Source organism: Cupressus sempervirens, chromosome 9 (assembly GCF_028749045.1).
Source record: "Cupressus sempervirens isolate cs-2001-9-10 chromosome 9, ASM2874904v1, whole genome shotgun sequence".
NCBI classification, from domain to species: Eukaryota; Viridiplantae; Streptophyta; class Pinopsida; order Cupressales; family Cupressaceae; genus Cupressus; species Cupressus sempervirens.
In genome coordinates this window covers 765,488,569-765,510,357 of record NC_143126.1, presented here as the reverse complement: position 1 = coordinate 765,510,357, position 21,789 = coordinate 765,488,569, and the positions used below count along the sequence as shown (strand labels likewise).

At 34.8% G+C, this 21,789-nt stretch overlaps 1 protein-coding gene and 1 long non-coding RNA gene across 14 annotated transcripts in view; one reads left to right on the top strand and one right to left on the bottom strand.

Annotated features, from left to right (window-relative positions):
• LOC149540936 (uncharacterized) overlaps positions 1–21,789 on the bottom strand; it is a 64,431-nt gene that overhangs the window by 26,621 nt on the left and 16,021 nt on the right. The window lies entirely within an intron of this gene.
• LOC149540937 (uncharacterized) overlaps positions 1–21,789 on the top strand; it is a 62,650-nt gene that overhangs the window by 27,905 nt on the left and 12,956 nt on the right. For 11 of the 12 annotated variants that reach the window (XM_089801994.1, XM_089802001.1, XM_089802002.1 and 8 more), the window contains one exon: positions 2,235–3,112. In XM_089801994.1, coding sequence (XP_089658120.1) covers positions 2,249–3,112 — 864 coding nt within the window. In that variant the 5' untranslated portion in view covers positions 2,235–2,248. Of the gene's footprint in view, positions 1–399; positions 422–2,234; positions 3,113–21,789 lie in introns of those variants that run through there. The other variant, XM_089802003.1, reaches the window with a different exon arrangement.

Genomic DNA, 21,789 nt, shown 5'->3' with positions numbered 1-21,789 from the left:
TCCTTAGTTTGATTTTGATTCTCATCCATTCAAACTGTCAAAGTCCCTCTGTCAGTTTTCTCTCTTTCATGATTCTATCCCTCTGAGGTTTATCTTTCTATTCTCAGTAATCTTGAGACTTCTTAGTCTTTTCTCCTTTGAGTAATCTCTCCCTCTTTGACAACAATGCCAAAGATGTGTAGCTGTCTCAGCTTCAAATTCTTCATACATCTGAATTATGTATATTTTGCATGTTTGGCTGATACATGTGCTTGTTCTGACTTTTCTACCATAGTTGCCATCAATGACAACCAAACATACTCTTCATATGATTTCCATATCATCATAATGCCAACATTGATAACATCTATATATAGGAAAAAATGGGAGGAACATTTGAGACACTTGGATGAGGTACTTGGTGTTTGAACTGCTTAAGAAGGTAACGAGTGCCTTGTACTCACAATAATCTCCTTTTGCACTCAATTTAGATGCATTTGGAGATAGAATTGAAGAAATGCTAATGCAAAACAACCACCCCATAATTTTTTAATCAAAAGATAGAGCAAGAAAAAAGGGTATTCTCAATTTTTATCTAGAAATGCTTGCCATCATGCACACCTTATTCCTTGCAATACTTGGTGTATGGCAAGTTTGTGGTGAAGAAGGATCATAACAGTTTGAAATTCTTTCTAGACAATCAAAAACTTAATGATTTCCAAGCTTATGATTTTGGAATTGAATATTTCAAAGGGAAAAAGAATATAGTGGCTATTAAATTCTCTAGGATGCCAAGAATATGCTTCATTTTTTAGATTTCTTATGATTTGAAGGACCTTTTAATAGTTGAAATATGCCAAAAATGATTTTCCCAATAATTGAAGAATTCGATGATGAAAGGCAGGTAGTCAATAGACTTGTCATGTATAAGGGAAGAAACTTCTTAACTCCTGAATTAAAGCTGAAACAGAAATTCCTAGAAGCTGTTCATGGTTCCATAAGACATACAAGCAGACTCGAGAGAGTATTCCCTAGAAAAGTATGAAGAACCACAGAGTGGCCCTCTCAGTAAAAAATCATGAACTTCTGAAAGGCAGTTTCCTTCTTTTGTTTGAGAAAATCTAATTTTGTTTTCAAGAACATGTACAGGAGGAGATCCATTGCTTGGAGCTCTCACCCTATTTTCAAGCCCTTCGCCTAAATAAGTTTTCCTCTCCCATTTTGTAGTTATCCATTTATCAGCGTGATCCTGATTTGAATGAAGACTTTGATCACCCAAGTTTGCCATTTTGGGTGTTCAAATATGTAAGTACAAAAGTGGAAAACTACATACCTGGACTGTATTACAATACTTATAAAAACATTAGGGCAAGGATTGTATTTATGTGGTAGAGTCAGGTTAAAAAAATGCACATTTCTTTCCAATTTCAGCAGATTACAATGCACCACATGTAGCAGATTTGTTATTTAGACAATTTTCCATACTTGATGGGTTGCCAATATCAATGGTAAGTGATTGTGACTGTAGGTTTTAAAGCATAATTTGGCAGGAATTGTTTCAGTTAGTGGGCACTGCACTCACACAAGCCACAAGCTTCCCTTAGGGACAAATGGCCAAACGGAAATGGTCAACAAATGGGTGGAAGGATATTTAAGGAATTATATCTCATGGCAGAAAAAGCACTTATCAATTGTGTCATACTTGGATTTTCAGTTTTCTACTAAAAAAATCAAGACATGATTAACAATGCTTTACTTGTTCTTAGCAAATTGGAAATTAATCTAGTTCTTCTGCCATCATTTTTTTTTTTGTGTATATGTCATAGAATGACATACAATATTTAGTCTTATCTATATCATTCCAAGTAATTTTTCTTCCCTTTTTTCTTCACAATTTATACCAATAATCTAATCAACATGGAATTTACACCAGAAGTTGGAATTAAATATCCTTTTAGTTTTTGTGGTGAGCCAATTTATTTTTTCATATCTAGAAAATATGGTTCTGATATAGTGCAATAATGTGTTGAATGGTACATGTTTTCTTATCATTCTGTATGTATTTCTATAAATCAAGAGTCCGTCATTTCATTGGGTGTATAAGAAAACTGTTCATTGTTACCAAACCTGGTATGATAATGTCAAAAATTCAAAGAGTATATACTTTTTTTTCATTTGCAAATCGATTAGAGCTACATATATTTTTGTTCTTTTCCATTTATGTTCAACTAATTGTTACCACTCGATGTATGCAGAATTTGGAGACAGCATGTATCAGCATATGAGAGCATGGACACTTTCATGCTTCTTGTGGATGGCAACAGTGCATGCCCAAATAATAACAGACACTTCTTTTGATCTAAGTGCTAGAAAAATCAAGTCTGCCATCTTCAAGTCCCCAGCATTTATTTTGGGACCTGGACAAGTCCAAGATAAATGGTATTATGGCATTGATTTTCCCAAAGGCCATATTGCACTTAAGGGTTTTAATGCAGAGGTTGTAGATGAAGATGGAAACCCAGTCCCTTTGTCTGAGACTTACCTGCATCACTGGGTAGTTAACAGGTTTTACCACAAGACACCTATTACAGAAGAACAGAAAAAGGCAAAAACTAAAAGACTTGACAGTTCAGACTATATCTCAGCAGGAAATGATGGTATTTGCCAAGCTAACAGTCTTAACCAATACTTTGGGCTTGGGTCTGAAACACGTCATACCAGTACGTCCATTCCTGATCCATATGGAATTATAGTTGGAGATCGTAATAAAATACCTGAAGGATATGAAGAGTCGTGGTTGCTGAATGTGCATGCTATTGATACAAGGGGTGTTGTAAACTCCCTTGGTTGTACAGAATGCAAATGTGATCTCTACAATGTTACAGAAGATAGACATCATCGTCCGCTTAGAAAAGATTACATAGGAGGCTTAAGTTGTTGCTATGATGGTACCCAGTGTCAACTGAAAGAAGGGGTTTTAGGAGAGAAAAAAGTTCTTTACTTGAAATACACTGTATATTGGATGGATTGGGAGAAGACTATTGTTCCTGTTAAAATATATATTCTTGATGTTACAGATACTGGAGAACGGTCTGTTGATCAATCAAGCTCTCAATATTATGTTGGTTGCCATGTAAGTTACCAATTGATATAGCTCATTTTGTTGTTTTTGTTTTCGCGTGCAAGCACCAATGAATTCTAAATAACATGGTTTTAGTAAATATTGACAGTGTACACAGTGTGAGCTTGTTTTGGCCAACTCCAATGATTCTAGTCATTGTCATGTTTTTTCTTTTGTGTTGCCTCTTCTTCCTTTCATATTTATTTTATAAGGACAGCAAAACCCCCAGTTAAATTTGCGTAACTGTTATGGTGATTCCATAAACTCTAATGATGAACAAAACCACCTGCTAACCTCATGTAACTATTGGAAATGAGGTCCCTTAGTTGTGGCCCCATAATCTAGGTCTAGTTAATTCCTAGATTCACAAATTAGAAAACAAAAGGATACACTCAAATGTCATAATAAATATTGGATGTAGCACTCAGAATAATAAATCATGATAATAATTTCAATCGGGTATATTTTCCTTGTAAGAAACTTGTTGCTACAATTTTGCATAACATGTTCCTTTAGATCTCAAATTCTGTCAACAATGGTTTTCTGAATCAAATCTCACCACAAGGAAGCACGCCATTTAGGCTTTAATTAAATGGTGATGTAAATTAGATGGTTTGAATCATCTATGCATTCAAACTCAATTATTTTCCAGCTCACTGATCCAATCCAAGAAGTCTTCTATATTTAAGCTTTTCAAGTGGCTTGGGAAATCAAACCTTGGTTTGTTTCATCCTTCATCAAAATCAAGGAAAAATCAATCTCAGCAGATATTTCTTCCTCTCTACTTGATGCCCATCATGTGATTTTTGATGTACTTGCTTGTTATCATTGACATCTGCATCCACAATTATTCCGTGCCTTTGTACTGTAGTGTCCCCAATATAATGAAATAGTTTAATTTAATAATTATGTGAGAATGGCCCCGAAAATCAATATTCTAATCTATTAGGCCCTTTTTAATTTTATTATCAGTAATGTTTGGTCGTGATGGCACATTTGTAATCCTTCAGGAAGTTTCCCGGAGCCATACATAAGGTTGGGTTAGTTATTGTCATAGGTATGAGAATTTGGTAATATCTCCATGTATGTGAATTCTTGTTGGAGTTCTGTTGTGTGTCATATCTGAGGCGAAATATCCTCCCTACTTGGAATTTGTAGTTTCAATGGGAGTCTTTCATATCACATTCTGAGGCTAGGTCCTTCTTACATTGAGTAATAAGGTGATTTTCTCCTATAATTAACAAGTCATCAACATATAAAATCAGTATTAGCATCTGACCTTTAATTATGTTAAAAAAGAGATTTGTATCTGGAACATTCTTGGAAATTCCTAGTCCCATAAGATAGCTATCGATCCTTTCATACTAGGCTCTAGGGGCATGTTTAAGTCCATATAGGGCTTTCTTCAATTTCCATACATGTGAGTATGCATTATGTATCACAAAGCCTTTATGTTACTCAAAATAGACTTCTTCAATGGTCTCATTCAAGAAAGCAGTTTTCACATCCATTTGATGGATCTTCCAACCTTTAGCTATTACAATAGCTGTTAGTGCTCTAATAGAGGTCTATCGGGCAACAGGTGCAAATGTCTCTTCATAATCAATAACTTTTTTTTGTGAGAAACCTTTGGCGACAAAATGTGCTTTGTGTATCTCTATACTACCATCTGCAGCATGTTTGATTTTGAAGAACCATTTGGAAGAGACAACATATTTCTCTTTTGGTCTAGGTACTATATCCCATACATCATTTTACAAAATGGATTGATACTTTTCTGTCATAGCGTCTTTCCATACTTGATGCTTGAGAGCTTCTGTAACACTAGTTGGTTTTGAACTAATGATCTCACTCATTAAGGCAACATAGCTTGAGAATCTGTTGGGTCTCTTACTTTCTCTAAAGTTCCTTTGGGTGCTATATAATTCTCAACTTCCTTAATCATCTTTCTAGCACAAAGTGGTCTCTTTTTGTTGTTATTAGGATTCTCTTCCGGAGTAGTTTGGTTTTCATTTATGGTTTCTTGATGATACTCCCTCTGAATCTTAGGAGTAGGATCTTCTGTCATTACTTTAGGAGAATCTTGAATTACTATCTCATTAGAACTCTTTGCTCTTTTGAAAGCAATGTCTTCCTCAAAGATAACATCTCTCCTTAGTTCAATTTGTTTGTATCTAGGTATGTATATTCTATAAACTTTTGAGGTTTCACTATAGCCCATGAATATCTCTTTCTTTCCAGTAGGTTCTAATTTAGATCTATTTTCTTTAGGCACATGAATGTAGACAGGGCAACTAAAGACCCTTAAGTAACTTTTGTCGGGTTTTACACTAGTAAATGCTTCTTTGAGAGTTTTGTTATCTAGATGTGAGTGGCAGCATCTGTTTTGAATGTAGACAATTGTCCTAGAGGCTTCTACCCAAAATTAAGTTTCTATGTTTTGGTCATACAACATTGCTCAAATAGTTTCTACAATAGTTCTTTTTTTCCTCTCAACAACACCATTTTGTTGTGGATTGTAGGGTCAAGTAAACTTCCTCTTAACCCCAACATTTCCACAAAATTCCTTAAAAATTTCTGAGGTGTATTTCTTCCCATTATCTATTCTCGGTACTTCGATTTTCTTCTCGGAATTGTTTTCTGTAAGAGCTTTGAAATACTTATACCTTTTTAGGATTTCTTCCGAATCTTTACACTTAAGAAAATATATCCAAGTCTTTCTAGAAAAGTCATCTTCAAATATTACATAATATAAGAATCCTCCCATGGAGGGAACAAACATGGGTTCACATAAGTCAGAGTGGACTAATTCTAATACATTTTCGGTTTTACTCAAACTATTTTGGAAAGTCCCCTCTATATTCTTCCCTAAGGAAGACCCTTTGCATGCTCCTTCATGATTTTTTTATAGTTTGGGCAAGCTTGTTACCAATTTTTCTACTGAAGGTAGGGCACGAAAATGAATGTCCTAATCTTCAATGCCAAATTTCATTTGAATAAGAGGTCTCATGGATAAGGGGAGATTTCCTTGTCTTATACCTATAGTTTGTTCTTTCTTTATGGTGGTGCTCTTTGGCCATGCCAGAACTTTTCCATCCATTAAGTTAGCCCTATATGCATTTTCTTCAAGAGCGGAAATGGATATTAGGTTCCTCTTTATTTCTAGTACAAACAATACTCCAACGAGTTGTAGAGAGATGCCATACTTCAAATATATGGTGCAAGTTCCAACCCCCTTTACTGGATATGTAGTACTAGAATCATCCCCAATAGTTACTTATTCATCAGTTTCTTCTATTTGAATCTTGTGATGTGTCTTGATGAACCACTATCAATTACCCAGGTATTGAATTTGTTTGATACTTGGCTTGATAATTTTGAGTAGAAGACACATTTCTCAGAATAATGCTCTATATTTGTCTTTACAACTTTAGCAAAGGATGCTTGTTGTTTTGTTCTATCATGGCACTTGATTGCACAGTGTCCATACTGATAACATTTGAAACATTGTATTTGGGAGATGTCTTTCCCCTTCTCGGATGATCCCTTCCCATAAGAATTCTTCTTTCTCTTTAATTTTTTCTTCTTACATTTCTTATGAGAATTTGTGTTTGATACATGATATACTCATCTATGGGTTTTTGCTTGTTTCCTTTTGTCATCAGTCTCGCTTCTTATAAGCAATATGTTCTTAGCCTATCAAGTTTAGGGAGTTTTTGATCTTGCGCTTATTCCTTGAACAAATGACTCCACGAGTTTGGTAGACCACCTAGAGCTATTAGTGTTAACTCCTTGCTATCAATTTGATTTCCAACTCTTGACAGTTGATCTCTTGGTTAAGTGATTCTTATGAAATACACATTAATGGATTCACCCTTCTTTTGTACATGATTAAGTTGCCTCTTTAGAGAAAGGGTCCTACTGGTGTTATTTATTTCAAAAGTGTTTTCAAGGGATTTGAACATTAGCTATGCAGTCAAATGTTTTGACAATATAGGTACTATAAGGTCACTAAGTGCATATACTATATGTTTCATAGATTTCTTATTGTTCTCAATTCATTGAGTTTTCTCTGATCATTTTCTAGTTCTATCTAGTTTTCTTTCACAAATGAGTCTAACTTATCTAGTTTTCTTTAACAAATGAGTCTAACTTATAAATTTCCATGATGTTAAGTAGTTTGCACCTTCGAGACGATCTTCAAATCTGATTACACTCGACATTGTGAAGAATGAAATGTGATTGTGATTTGAAGAGAGAGTATGGTTTAAAGTAATTTGATATCTCAACTTTAATCGGGTCTTCCATAGCAAGGCTTTGAAACCATGTAAATGATGATTAAATTTATTTCAGATTAGAACTATGAATTGCTTTTGATTTTTTCAGAATCTGATTATTACTAATCTCTGAATTCTATATTATAGAATGTAGTCAGAACACATATGGTTTTATCTTTGACAAATGTGAATTCAATGAAAATTCAATATCAATAAATATTGAATACTATTTATAAGTTCGAATCTGATTTCTGTAGTATCCAAACCCCAAGAGGCAGAGTGTTTATAAATTTTGATGTCTTCCCTTGGGATCGGATCTGCATAATATAGGTTTTGAGGGGACATATCCATGAGTGGACATGTCTCCACAAAGTGGAGACAATGCCCATTCATGGGATGTCCCATGAAAAGGTGCCTCTTCATGCCCGATCTCTAATTGGGATTCAACCCTTAACAAATGCAAATGATTTCCTTAATTAAGATTGGTAGTGATCTTGCACAAACATTTTAATTGTCCAATCTGAATCTCATCACTGATCATGATTTGATATGAAACATCAAATAACGCCAATCTGCAGTTTAATAGTCTCTGAATGCAGATCGATCATATATTTAGAATATATGGTGTTTCAATCAGATACAAAAATGATGATTGGTTTTCCAAGACATATATGATGAAGTAATGATATGACTGAATGCAATATAAATATGTATGTGTGTATGTATGTTAGAATAAACAGAGTGCTGATATTTACACACACACACACACATATATACATCATCAAATCAATCATCATTCCAATATCTGCCTGAAGCTACCATTTATTCAACACTAAAGAATTGGAAACCAACACAAAAGCTCAAATCTAGAAATGAGATGCAATTAGGAACCTGTAGCTGAAATCAGAGTTGAATTTTTAGAGTATGGAAATAGATGCCCTAGATTGAAGGTATGTTTATCAACAGAAATCTTTGGATTCTAAATAAGGAGGCTCTATAGATATTTCCCTCCAAAAAATAGCCCAAAAGTATTGAACGGGTGAGCTAATTGACAATTTCCATGGGTTTTTGCTGGTTCAAAGTCTGGGACTATCCGTCTCAGTTTTCTCTACACAATTCCACATCCTTTGGCTGTCAAATCTATATTTGCACACTACATTACTGGGTCCTTCCCATGCAACCCCTATGTCCTAGTTTGGTTCAAATTGAGTTTTGGTCCTGGTCCAATCCTTTGTGAGTTTGGCCAAGGTCCTTGGTGAAACATATGAGTTCAGCTCGGATGAACCTAAGTGAATCCAAGCTGAATTTCACGCCCAGATTTGTATTTTTGGCATACTTTGGCATCTCTCTTTAGTGGGTTTTAAAGATAAACTATTCAATTATTGTGTGGAATTATCATATCGCAGCATGTTTTCTTTTTTCCTTTGATCAACAATTCTATCACTCTCTAAGACGGACATATGAACTGCAAGTGGCGCAATATGAATAAATCTATGATCACTAAATTCAATTAGTCTCTGAATTTGTAGATCCATACGACAATTTTGTTCCTTAAACCACTTGAGAGTTGAGACTGAAATCAATACAGTACTAGCACCTCAAAAGTACATCATCACTAGGTGTAGTATGCCAATCTAGACAAGATTTAAATGCAACCAGTATGTGTTAAACATTACAATGTACAACTCTACTAAAGAGCCTTCCTATACAACATTCTCTACATACAGATGTGTAATAATGAATACTCAGAACCATAAGATGAAAAGATGTTCTCTGCAACGTTTGCATGCTTATAAACAAGGCTCTAGCGGAGCAATGTATTGTTCATTTCCACATTTTCATGTCAAGTAATCTACCAATCAGTTACCTAGCTTCAGATACCAAAAAGTTATTCCACACAAGAGTTGAATTATTTATTGCTGCATGTGGTGTATTTTGCTATATTATTGACTATTAGCATAGTCATGTATTATAAGCTTGCTTATTGCTTAATATATGTATGTATTTTTGGTTTTTGCATGTTTTTGTATGGGAAAACCCAAAATGAACTGAACCCTCAAAATACAATTGACTGAACTTGTCAAACTATACCCCAAACCCAAACCCCATTTGGAACCAAAACTAGCAACTTATCCTGCACACATGAAAATAGGGAAGCTGATTGTGTTGTATAGAGGCTTCTAAGTCAAACCTTGTGCTGTTGTTCTCACCTTCACAACAACAATGATGATGTAAAAAGAGAGCTTACCCCTAATAGGGAGGGGCTAAATCATAAATGAAATGTTGGATTGACAAAGATTACATTGATAATGGTGGTGATGTAAGGCTCTTTAGACAAGTCCTTTGAGTGTTGATGCAATAACATGGCAATGCATAACATAATACATCATGAAATCATGTTGGAAGATAAGTTGTTATAGCTTGTTGCTCCTCATACTCAAGATCTTCTCTTGAATGAATTGGAATATTTGATCATTAAATCTTGGAATGAAATTGTTGGGTCTGTTTTTGAATGATAAATGCTTCCTTTATATAGGATTCTTAAGCTATATATAGATTCAGGCCGACTTCCAACAATCAAATCAAAATATTAGGATTAGATCACATGTGGTTGGAATCTACACACTCACATGCTTGAATTTGGGCCTCTTTCGGAGGGATTAGGGAACTTGATGCTCAATGCTCAAGTCCACTCAAAAGGGACTTGAGAAAGATGTTTGCAAAGTATCAGAATCTAGGACATAGGATTTGGTTACAATCTTAGCATATGATCACAATAGGATTAAGATAAGTCCCAAATAGGCTTGAAATGACCCAAGTAAGGGCTCAAAAAGGGTGAAATTGTAAGGGTATACAGTTTATGATAGTACAAAATCCTTGGAATTAGAACTTTCTTGTAAGTACATTTAGCATTACTACATTGTCATGTCCCCTCTTTAGTGACATGTCATTTTTCAGTGGATTTGCCTATCATGGACTATCGTAGGCAGATGGTTTTGGTGAGAGAGTCATTCTGATGATTATTTGGAGATTGAATGGTCTTATTTGCTCTTGGAGAGATGGTATTGATTATATTTTTATTATTATGTGTTATGCGGGGCCAAATGTTATAATTTTGAGTTGAGTTGCACTTTTTATTTTATAAAGTTACTTTTTATATAAAAGTGCATTATAAAAGGATTTCATAAGAATATTTTATGGATACTTTTAGAAGTTCTAGTGGCTTCTTAGAAAAGTGAATAAGTAGAGTGCTTGGCTTCTCATTTGGACATCCCATAACTTGAGTTTACACTACCTTTCTCTTTGAGCATTTGTGGTGCCATCTTGGTCTGCAGATTATCATTTCTTCTTTAGGAACGGAGTCTCCTAAGGATTTTGCATAACTGAGGAGGTGAAATATCCTTTGAAGGGTTGCAAATTTGGAGGTGATACTACAACTACTTCAGCAAGCGCATCATTGGGCCTAAGGCCATTTTTAGCATTGCAGGAGGCATTTTTAGCACGGCCGAAATTATAGAAGGCCGTTTTTAGCAGGTCCGAAATTATAGGAAGCCATTTTTAGCAGATCCAAAATTTTAGGAGGCTTCTTTTAGCAGGCCCAAAATTATAGGAGGGCATTTTCTGAGGACTATTCATTTTCAGTCATGGATTGATTGCAGGACATCTTTAGAAGGCTTAATTGTGGTGGAGGAAAGATTTATAGCTGCTGGTTCGTTTTTGCTACAAGTCTGATCCAATTTTCAAAATTTCATGATAGAGCTTTGGAACCACATTTTTGTTCATATCTTCCTCATTATTTAGCATATCATTTTGGGTATTTTTGCATCGGATTTCTATCGTCGAGGAGATAAAGATAGGTGCATTTTGGAGTTCCAAAATGCCATGATTTATTTTTAAGGAACTTTTCAAAACTCCTAGACATTTTTGAAAATTTGCAAGGAAGTACATTTTCAGATTTGGGGTGACTTTGGAAGATAGGTGCATTTTGGAGTTACAAAATGCCATGATTTATTTTTAAGGAATTTTTCAAAACTCCTAGACATTTTTGAAAATTTGCAAGGAAGTACATTTTCAGATTTGGGGTGACTTTGGCTTGGGTGTTGGCATCTTCAGCATTGGGAAAAATTATTACAACCATCTACAATCAGGTTCTTCACTTCTCATTTGGCATTTGTTATATTTTCTGAGAAATGTATGTTTTCAGCTAACTACAAAATATAGCTTCAACACTTTACTATTTTACATTGTACTTGTCTTTGTTTGCCATTTGGCATTATTGGTATCAAAGGAAGGCTAGGATTTTGCAAGTGAAAGAGTATTGTAATTTTTAGACTATCTATATTGCCAACCTAGGGTTTGATGATCAAATTATTGGCTGAAATATGTATGGCATTGTTGCAAATTGTTGATATATGAATGGCATATGGTTTTGAGCAATTTCCTATGTTCAGCACTTACTTTCAGTAGTAGTCTTCAGTTGCATGCCAAGTGTTTGACAAAATTTCTTAGTTCAGTGTTAGAGGTTTTTAATGGCCTATTGGTAGGGGTCATTACATACACGATGTCTTCATGTTGGGGTTGGGGCCAAGCTCAGAGATTAAAATTAGCAAATTTTGCAAATCTAGTGCCTTTTTAATACAATCGCCTCCACGACACTTATCTCATGGATAGTCTTACAACATTTCCATTACTTGGAACTTGTTTTAGATAGTCCTTCAAAAAGGGACTAGAGAAATGTGGTTGTAGAGTATCAAGATCTAGGACATAAGATTTGGTCATAATCTTGCATATGACAACAATAGTATAAGTCTATAAGATAGGGTTTGAATAGGCTTCAAATGACTCAAGAGGGGACCAATAGAGTGTGAAATTGTAAGATATAAGATTTACAACACTACAAGATCCCTGGAATTGGAATTACTACATAGAGCATTATGGCATGAAGATTTGAAACCACCTAATGTTTGGGTTGGTGCCAAAGTGTGGAGATTAAAACTAGGTGAGTAAAATCTAGTGCTTTGTCTCTACAACCCCCTCCCCAATGCCTATCATGGTTAGCCCTAACAACATTCCCATTATTTGGAAGTTGTCAAAAAATAGTAATCTTCCTAGACCCTTCTAATTTCAAATATATTCAAATCATATCTTAAACAAGGATAATCCTCCTCCATTTTCACATTTGAAAAAATAATCTTTCTACACTCTAACTCTCCTATTCCACACATTAGAAATGCAACTATCAATAGATAATGTCATGAAGCATAATTGGTATGTGTATGTATGTAAATTAGATTGAATTTTGGCAAGTCTTAATTTAAATAATCAACATTAATAATATTATTTTATCAATTCATTATTAATAATATTAATCAAATTAATATTCAATGCTCTAATCAATAATAATATTATTAATCAATATAACGCTAATAATTAATCAATATACAATTAATAGTATTATTCAATGTGATTCTCTACCCATGCCATCTCGTGTGAGGTGGATCTCACTTGATCCCGGTTGGATAAATATCAATTTTGATGGGGTCACCAAGGAAAACCTAGGCCCCTCGAGAGTTGGTGTTGTTGCCAGGTTAGAAGATGGAAGTATTTTGGCATTTTGTACAAAAAGGGTGGCAAATGGAACGAACAACCAAGCTGAGTGTCTTGCTGTTGTTGAAGTAGTGTTGTTGGGAGACCCAAAAGTTATATCTAGAGGGGGATTCTCAGATTGTAGTAAAAGGCATAGCTAAGGAAAGCTTGGAGATGTGGTACCTAGACAAATATATCAAACAAATTAGAACCTTGCTCAATGAAGTGGACGAGTTCAAAATTTATCATGTGCCAAGAAAGGCTAATTCCATAGTAGATAGTGTAACAACCAATTTTTCTATCCCTATATTTACCTTCCCATTTAATATCCATGTTAGCAAGTTTACATATTCACAAGCATGTGATTAACAGTTTTAATAGATTAACTGGTTTTCAAGTATTGCCTTAACTAACAACTAGAATTGAGAAATCATTACCTAACTAATGCTTTTATAAAGTGTCATCATAACTAATCAAAACATAATAAGAGAGAGAGAGAGAGAGAGAGAGAGAGAGAGAGAGAGAGAGAGATCACTTCCTAGTTGATACTTTATAAATCTGAAAGAAAATACATGTAATAGCCACATAAATAAATTTCGTAACTAATTGAACTTGAATAAGCATGAAAGGAGGAAAGATACCTGCTAACCATAATGACTAAGAATGTCATCTTGATTTGTCTTGTGCAAGTCTTGGCATCTGGTGAAGAGGAGAAGCATTGTTAGAGGCTTAACCTCCCAACCATGGACCCTAAGTATTCATAGGAACACAATCATGTCCTGCCACCTGAGCATCCTAGTGTTAAAGTGTCAACCATCTAGTCAACTAGACCTTAGTTTTCCTCCTAACAATTTATCTATCCGATTGATGACTATTCTAACCTTTATTGATCACAACATCAATTGCCACTAAACCTACCCTGGCCAGGGATTCACATGGACACTGATTGCCTAAACACCCATTGCTCAACTTGACAAACAAGACATCCCTCATTGAACTACCATGAGCTAATCGGATTATATTTACTAGACTTAAATTTCTTTCCTTCTTAGTTATTCTTACTAATATAATTCTCACATTTGCAGAACATTCCGACACAATCCATAACTATAGGGGTTTACATATTCATCTCAGCCACACTTGGTTGTCCTTGATGATTCATTGATGTATCCATATATATTTAATATGTTCACAGATTATTGTTCCTTTTACAAACAGATTTCCCATTCCTTTAGTGGTTATTGCATGTGAATATGATGCTATTCTCCAATTTAGAATATGATTAACAAGTTGGAAGACACATTGCCATGAGGTAAGCTTTCTAGTCTCATAGACATATAGATATTGATGCTCCTATTCTTGCAGAGCTCCCGACTGATCCTGGTTGGATAAATATCAATTTCGATAGGGCCTCCAAGGGAAACTTGGGCCGCTCGGGAGTTGGCGTTGTTGCCAGGTCAGAAGATGTTACATCCAAATTTTGACCTAATTTAAATTTATTTATATTCGTTGAATTGAATGGATTTTCTTTCATTATCATGTGAAAAGGGTAGTTAAATATATCCGTTGTATTCATTATGTTAACTGTTCAATGATGATGGTCGTTATCCATTGTTTGTCATATGATGATTAGCAGTTGTTTGGTTTCGGAATTATGGTTAATAATTAAATTCCTTATCTACATTAAATTTTATTATGGATTTATCATGGAACTTGTTATTATCATGGAAAATGTTGCATGGGTGGTTGCAGAGAAGATGAAGGGGAGAAGCATTGCTAAATGGGATCAATGGAATGGGATACTTAGTCCATTATCGGGTCGACAGGTATGACCTTTAACTATCTTGGTAAGGACCTAGCGACTTGAACATTAGGATACAATCAATGGACACGCATGAGCTACTAAATAAACATTTAAAATATTAGTTATTTTTTTTAATTAATTAAAAATTACCTCAAATGGCTTTTGATTGACTTTTCCACCACATCATTATATTGTATATTTATGTACATGCACATAGATATAGAAATAAAGGTGACACCATAATATTATTTTTATATAAGATTTTATCTAATACGTACATTTAAATACATGTACAAGAAGATAAAATAATCTTCCAAATAAAGCATGTATTTAGATATACATAATAATATATACAACCTTGGATAAAATAAATAATATGATGCCATCTCATAAATACATCTACGTGCAAATAGATAAATATATTGAAAATTATCCTTGATTTATAACCTTCAAATCTTTTTCCATATTTATTCAATTTCTTGCTAGAAACCAAAATGCACATTTGGCATATTACATTGGTGTTCAAGAAGCCAAGTCTTTTCTTTATGAGTTACGGCTTCTTGGAAGCCATGAAGCTTATTGAATACCTCTTTAAATATGGAAGCCATGAGAGACTAAGAGGACGTATAAGACCATTGAGTCTCATTCCTCACGATAGATACCTTTGCAGTATTTCTTATAGGGATTCTCTCTGAAATTTTTCCTTTCGTTCATCCCGTCATAACATTTTTGCCACAATAACTTCCCTTCATTTATATTTCCTTGCTGAAGTATGTGATTAGTAATCGCACTAAGATTGCGTCCAGAGTTCTTTCCGTGAAGGAGTTGATTGATAGCGTCTAGTCAAGACTCAATTATTTTCCAAATTTTACCAAGTTATGTTGTTGTCCCCATATCCCAATGATCATACTATGTTTTTATCAGATACTACTACATTTTGAAATTACAACCGTAAGATACAATTTCAGAATATGCCGTAAATCATCTTTGTTTAATATCTTCGGTTAGTTCCTCTTTAGGATAGTCAAGACTAAGTATCCATGACATGATATCATATCTTTATGTCAAAAATCAAATGGTATTTATTTTGCAAGTCTTAAGGTTATATTTCTCAAGTCACAGAAATGTGATATGTTGGAAACATATAATATTCTTATATCAGTTGGGGATCAATAGAAAGAGCTGACTGCTCTCAGATTCAAACACCTAGGACTAAGTTGGCTGTATAGCCAAGGAAGAGGTGAAGAGGTGAGATAGAAATCCGCATTAGCAAGGAATAAAAATCAGACATGACATAACAATTCTAAATTATTTGAAAAAGGAAAATCATTTAATAGCTCATGCATGTTCAAACTTATTGTTCCCTTGTTGTCAAGTCAAGTGGTGGTGATCAGGTCATTGAATCCATCCGAAAACCTTGGCCAAGGTCGTTAAAGGCATGTTTTTCATCTATGATCACTTGATGTCAGTAGTGCCAGTTATTCAAACATGTCCGTCCATAACTGTGCGAACATTTTAAACACTGAAATGCTCAGGTGGCTAGACTAGAAGTATCCCAAGCCTAATCCCAGGTTAGGGAGGGCCTTTCTATTCAATATATTGTGTGGGGATGAATATGATCCAAGGTTGGGAGGTTAAGCCTAAGTCAATGCTTCTCCTCTTACCGAAAGCCGAGGCTTGCACAACTAATTAAAAACTCACTAGTTACTTCTTGTATGTTCCTCTTTCTATTTTATATTATGCATTTATTTTACTTGTATGCAAGGAAAGATAGTTAATCATTATTTCAATTATTTCAATCGATCATTATTACAGTTATTTCAGTTGATCGTTATTACAGTTATTTCAATTGATCGCTATTACAGTTATTTCAGTTGATCGTTATTATAGTTATTTCAATTGATCGTTATTACAGTTAATTGTTATTTCAGTTGATTGTATCATATCAGTTAATCATTAGTAGTTAAATTAGTTAATGTCTCATAAAAAGGATTCAAGATATTTTGTTTCAATAGTTAGTCGAGGAAACCCCTTTCATATACTAGTTCTCCTTTATTTTGATATGAAATCCATATGTTACAGAAGATGGAAGTATTTTGGCATTCTATGCAAAAAGGGTGGCGAATGTCACAAACAACCAAGCTGAGTGCCTTATTGTTGTCGAAGTAGTATTGTAGGGAGTGAAGCTTGACACCCAAAAGTTACATCTAGAGGGGGATTATCAGATTGTAGTAAATGACATAGCTAAAGGAAGCTTGGAGATGTGGTACCTAGACAAATATATCAAATAAATCAGAACCTTGCTCAATGAAGTGGACGAGTTCAAAAAATTTCATGTGCCAAGAGAGGCTAATTCCCTAGTGGATAGTGTAACAACCAATTTTTCTATCCCTATATTTACCTTCTCATTTAATATCCACATAAGAAAGTTTACATATTTACAAGCTTGGGATTAATAGTTTTAACAGATTAACTGATTTTCAGGTATTGCCTTAACCAACAATTGGAATTTAGAAATCATTATCTAACTAATTCTTTTATAAATTGTCATCATAACTAACCAAAATATAATGTGTGTGAGAGAGAGACAGATCACTTCCTACTTGATACTATTGAAAATACTTTATAAATCTGAAAGAAAATAAATGCAATAGCCACATAAATAAATTTTGTCTCTAACTGAACTTGAATAAACATGGAAGGAGGAAAGATACCCGCTAACCATAATGACTAAGGATGCTGTCTTGATCTATTTTGTGCAAGTCTTGGCATCTGGTGGAGAGGAGAAGCATTGTTAGAGGCTTAACCTCCCAACCACGGACCCTAAGTATCCCTACACAATCTCAACTAAGAAAGGCCCTCCCTACGTGGGAAAGAGCACAAGAACACAATCATGTCTTGCCACCTGAGCATCCTGCTGTTAGAGTGTCAACTATCTAGTCAGCTAGACCCTAGATTCCCTCTTAATAGTCTATCTATTTGACTAGTGGCTATTCTGACCTCTAGTGATCACAACAACATCAATTTCCACTAAATTTACCTTGGTCAGGGATTTACATGGACATTGCATGCCCAATCACCCACTTCTCGACTTGACAAAGAAAACACCCCTCATTGAACCACCATGAGCTGACTGGGTTATATTTACTGGACTTAACTTTTCTTTCCTTCTTGGTTATTCTTAGTATTATAATTCTCACATTTGCAGGACGTTCTGACACAATCCATAACTATAGGTGTTTACATCTTCATCTTAGCCCCACTTGGTTGTCCTTGATGATTCATCCATGTATCCATATATATATATATATTCAATATATTCACAGATTATTGTTCCTTTTACAAACAAATTTCCCATTCCTTAAGTGGTTATTGCATGTGAATATGATGCTATTATCTGATTTGGAATATTATTAACAAGTTGGAAGACACATTGCCATGAGGTAAGCTTTCTAGTCTGAAAGACATATATATTGATGCCCTTGTACTTGTGGCACTCCCGGCCAATCATTACTTAAGAAGTTATTATCATGCCATGAGTCAATATAGAAGACGTCAGCTCTCACAAGGCCGTTTAGATTTAAAAGGCAAGGTTTGGTCATGCAATTATATGATCATGCTTATAAAAACCCTTAAATGAAACTTAACATGTATAAATTCGAAATCATTTGTAGGCTTGATATCTTTCATGAATTAGACATGTATCAAATTCAAAAGTAATCATAGGTTTGATATCTTTCATGAACCAAATGTAATATCATTGAAGGAAATATGAACAATGGAAATAAGACCTGATAAGTAGGAGATGCTGGTAATAAATACTACAAATGCTCCAACTGTTTTTTGCTACAACGGGGTCCCCTGGAATGCAATATCAATAAATGCTTCTTAATATCTTAATTACGATCCCTACTAGCAAGTGACTATTGAAGAATATGGTGCCGTAGATGCAAGAGTAGACACTTTGAATGCAAAACTGAGAACAGTTGCAATCCTCCCTTCTTTATATAATGAGGCTTGCTCATTAGAACATGTGAGTTGAAACAAGAGAGTTACATGCATGGACAAAAACGCAAGGTGGTGCAAAGGAGTTACAATCTTTGATTCCAAATGCAAGACCAAGAATAATGAATAAAAGAAAATAGTCAATGGCTTAAAAATAATTCATTGATATTAAGTGGAATTAAATTATTCCCCATGTCTCACTATAATGGTATCTATCTTATTTACATATATTTGTATATGTTGCACACACATATGCATACATATACGTCATACTTGAATGTACGCATACGTACATATATATGTGTGTAACATGTACATATGTATGTAAGTACCATGATACCATTATACTAGAACATGTCTAACATTACAAGAAAGGACTTGAGGTCGACTCACTCTCAAAGGTGATTTGTTTATAAATTGCTTCACTGCATATATGAATGTTTATATATCTTATTATGCCTGTTGACCTAGTTAGCTCATGTTGGTTACTTGATGTGTGTCTTGTTTCCTAGCCTGCATTCCCTAACTATGGTTGTTTAGATTCATACCTGTTAACTTTGGTGGTAGGACGGTGCTCTCATACCCAATTCCCTCTTTGCCAATGCTTCCCCCCATCGCCGCACTACTTGCAAGAAGAATTAGCATAGTGAAAGCATACTTCCACATAGATCAATTGTAATTAATCATTATAGAAAATAATCAATTTAACTGCAATAGTAGGTAATTTAACCAACTTTTTCCTTTTCACTTGAACATAATGATCAACAAGTATTTTCAATTCACATGAACTTCAAAATGAGTAGCTAATTTAACTAATTGCTTGAAATATCAAAAGTTAAATGAATTTTTTCAAAACATCAAAATAGGGAATGTAACAAATAGACTTTCCAATGTGAAAATGGTGGGTTCATTACAAGAGAATTTTGAAATCATGGAAGACTTCAGCAATATCCCACCTTTTGAATTGGATATGTGAACACTTTGAGACTGACTTTAAAGTAATAGGACTTTTGGAGTTCAGTACTATTGACATGTGTAACAGGGCTCAATATGTGAGGCAATTATGATTGAGTGATGGTAGTTGAGCCTTTCCTTCCATCTTTGATACTTCTTGATGATTTCAGGAATCTTCCCATATGGAGGTAGTTAGGCTACCGTAGCATTGGTGGAAAGAGGTGTGTGGGAAGATTTGTGTGTGAAATTATGCCGTGATGAATTGGGCATCGGATTTTGGTCCTTCTAGAGGCTTCCTTGCGCCTTTAAATCTGTTCGATCTACCTTCTCCATTTAGCGATCTCTAATATTGAGTGGAGTTGTGAGTGGGGTTTTTGTTGAAAACAATGGAGGCGAATTTCTCTTTGAAAACCACAAGCCAAACCCCGACCTTTGAAGGAGATATTTCTGTGAAAAGATTGTGCAATGTCTTCAAAATTGACAAGGGCTTGTTCTAGGATGCAGTGAAACTCATATTCGGGGAGGAAGATTTGACCCACAATTGGAGGCCTCAATCAAATCTCGATATCTCTTGCTTGTTCATGGCTTTTCCTTTGATGGTGGCGGAATCTATGGCAGAGGTTCTTTTGGTGGCAAGAGAATGCTTGGAACCCAAATGGGATGTGGAAGTAGAAGACATCGTGTACAGAGAAGAGATTGGGGTTGGCTTGCATATGGGTCTTCGTCCATGGTGTTTGATTGGTGGTGTTTTGGGTGAGTTTCAGCCACTTTTGATTTGGTCTTTGGAAGCTCCTCTTGAAGTTCATATGTTGGTTGTACACATGGGTTGGTGGCAGCTTGCCCTATTCCTATGGTCCTGTATGCAGGCTCGCGCCCTTGGTGTTGGATGGGGTCCCAAGAAGACGAAGAGGACGACATTCAAATCTACAACTCCCGTTGATGTAGTGAACATCCTCAGGTGCATTGTTAGCTTCCAACAAAGAAGGGTCATGGCATAAGTATGCCTTGAGGTGCTTCCCCCTCGGTTGAGGATGACGATATGATAGGGGTGGATGTTTCGTTGTTGGAGGATTTTGTTGGGGCATTTGGTAGTACTGCTGCTAGGAGTGGAAGGAATGGACGTGTTGGTTCCCAAAACCGTAGATTGGAGTCCTACGAAGTTTGCCTGCTCGATGCTAGGATATCCAACCGATTAAGGCCAACTTGACGAGATGCGATCCAAATCCCCTGCGTTTTTGGCTCTGCAAAACCAAGGCTTGTACACCTGATCCTAGACAACAAACTTGGATCCAAGACGTTTATAGAAGATAGATTCAATGTAAAGACAATTTTCCAAAATGACAAGATTTTTAAGGAAATTTTTTTATTGATAACTGTGAGTATTAATCTTCGAAATACGATTGCTTTAATAAACTTGAGAATGCTGAAATAAGATTAAAAGTGAATTACTAAAACAAATAGATATCAAACCCTTAAAAGAAAAAGATTAGAATATTGTCAGCATATTGATTGAGAAATATGAGTGAGTTAATGATCAGTGCTGAAATTTAGAAGGGCAATAGAGTCAAAACTATATGTTTTCACATACAACTTTATGATATTATGTATATTAAATCTATAAACAACTCATTATTTTGTTTTAATGCGTATTTAAACTAGTCTATAATGTTTTAACCCTTATATGGACAAAATAGATACAAATAAAGAAAACAATAATAATATTTTACAATATTTGTATTTATTGGGTTTAAATAGAAACGAATAATTTGATCCACTTATCCTAATAATAGATTATTGATAGAAAATTTAGATGATCACAAGGGACGAACCATTTAATAATTTAACTCTAAAGCAAATAAAAATCTTACTAATTATATTGTAGAGAAATTTGTATTGATGACACTCAAATGATGATGCTCCACTCAACACAATTTCATATCACACAATATTGGAATATATGCCCAATAGTTTCAGTATCCAATAGCTTGGTTCAAACTTCAATCTTTTCAAGGAAGGAATTTCAAAATCGTATAAGCTTCGGGAATGTAGAGAGTTTTTGAAAA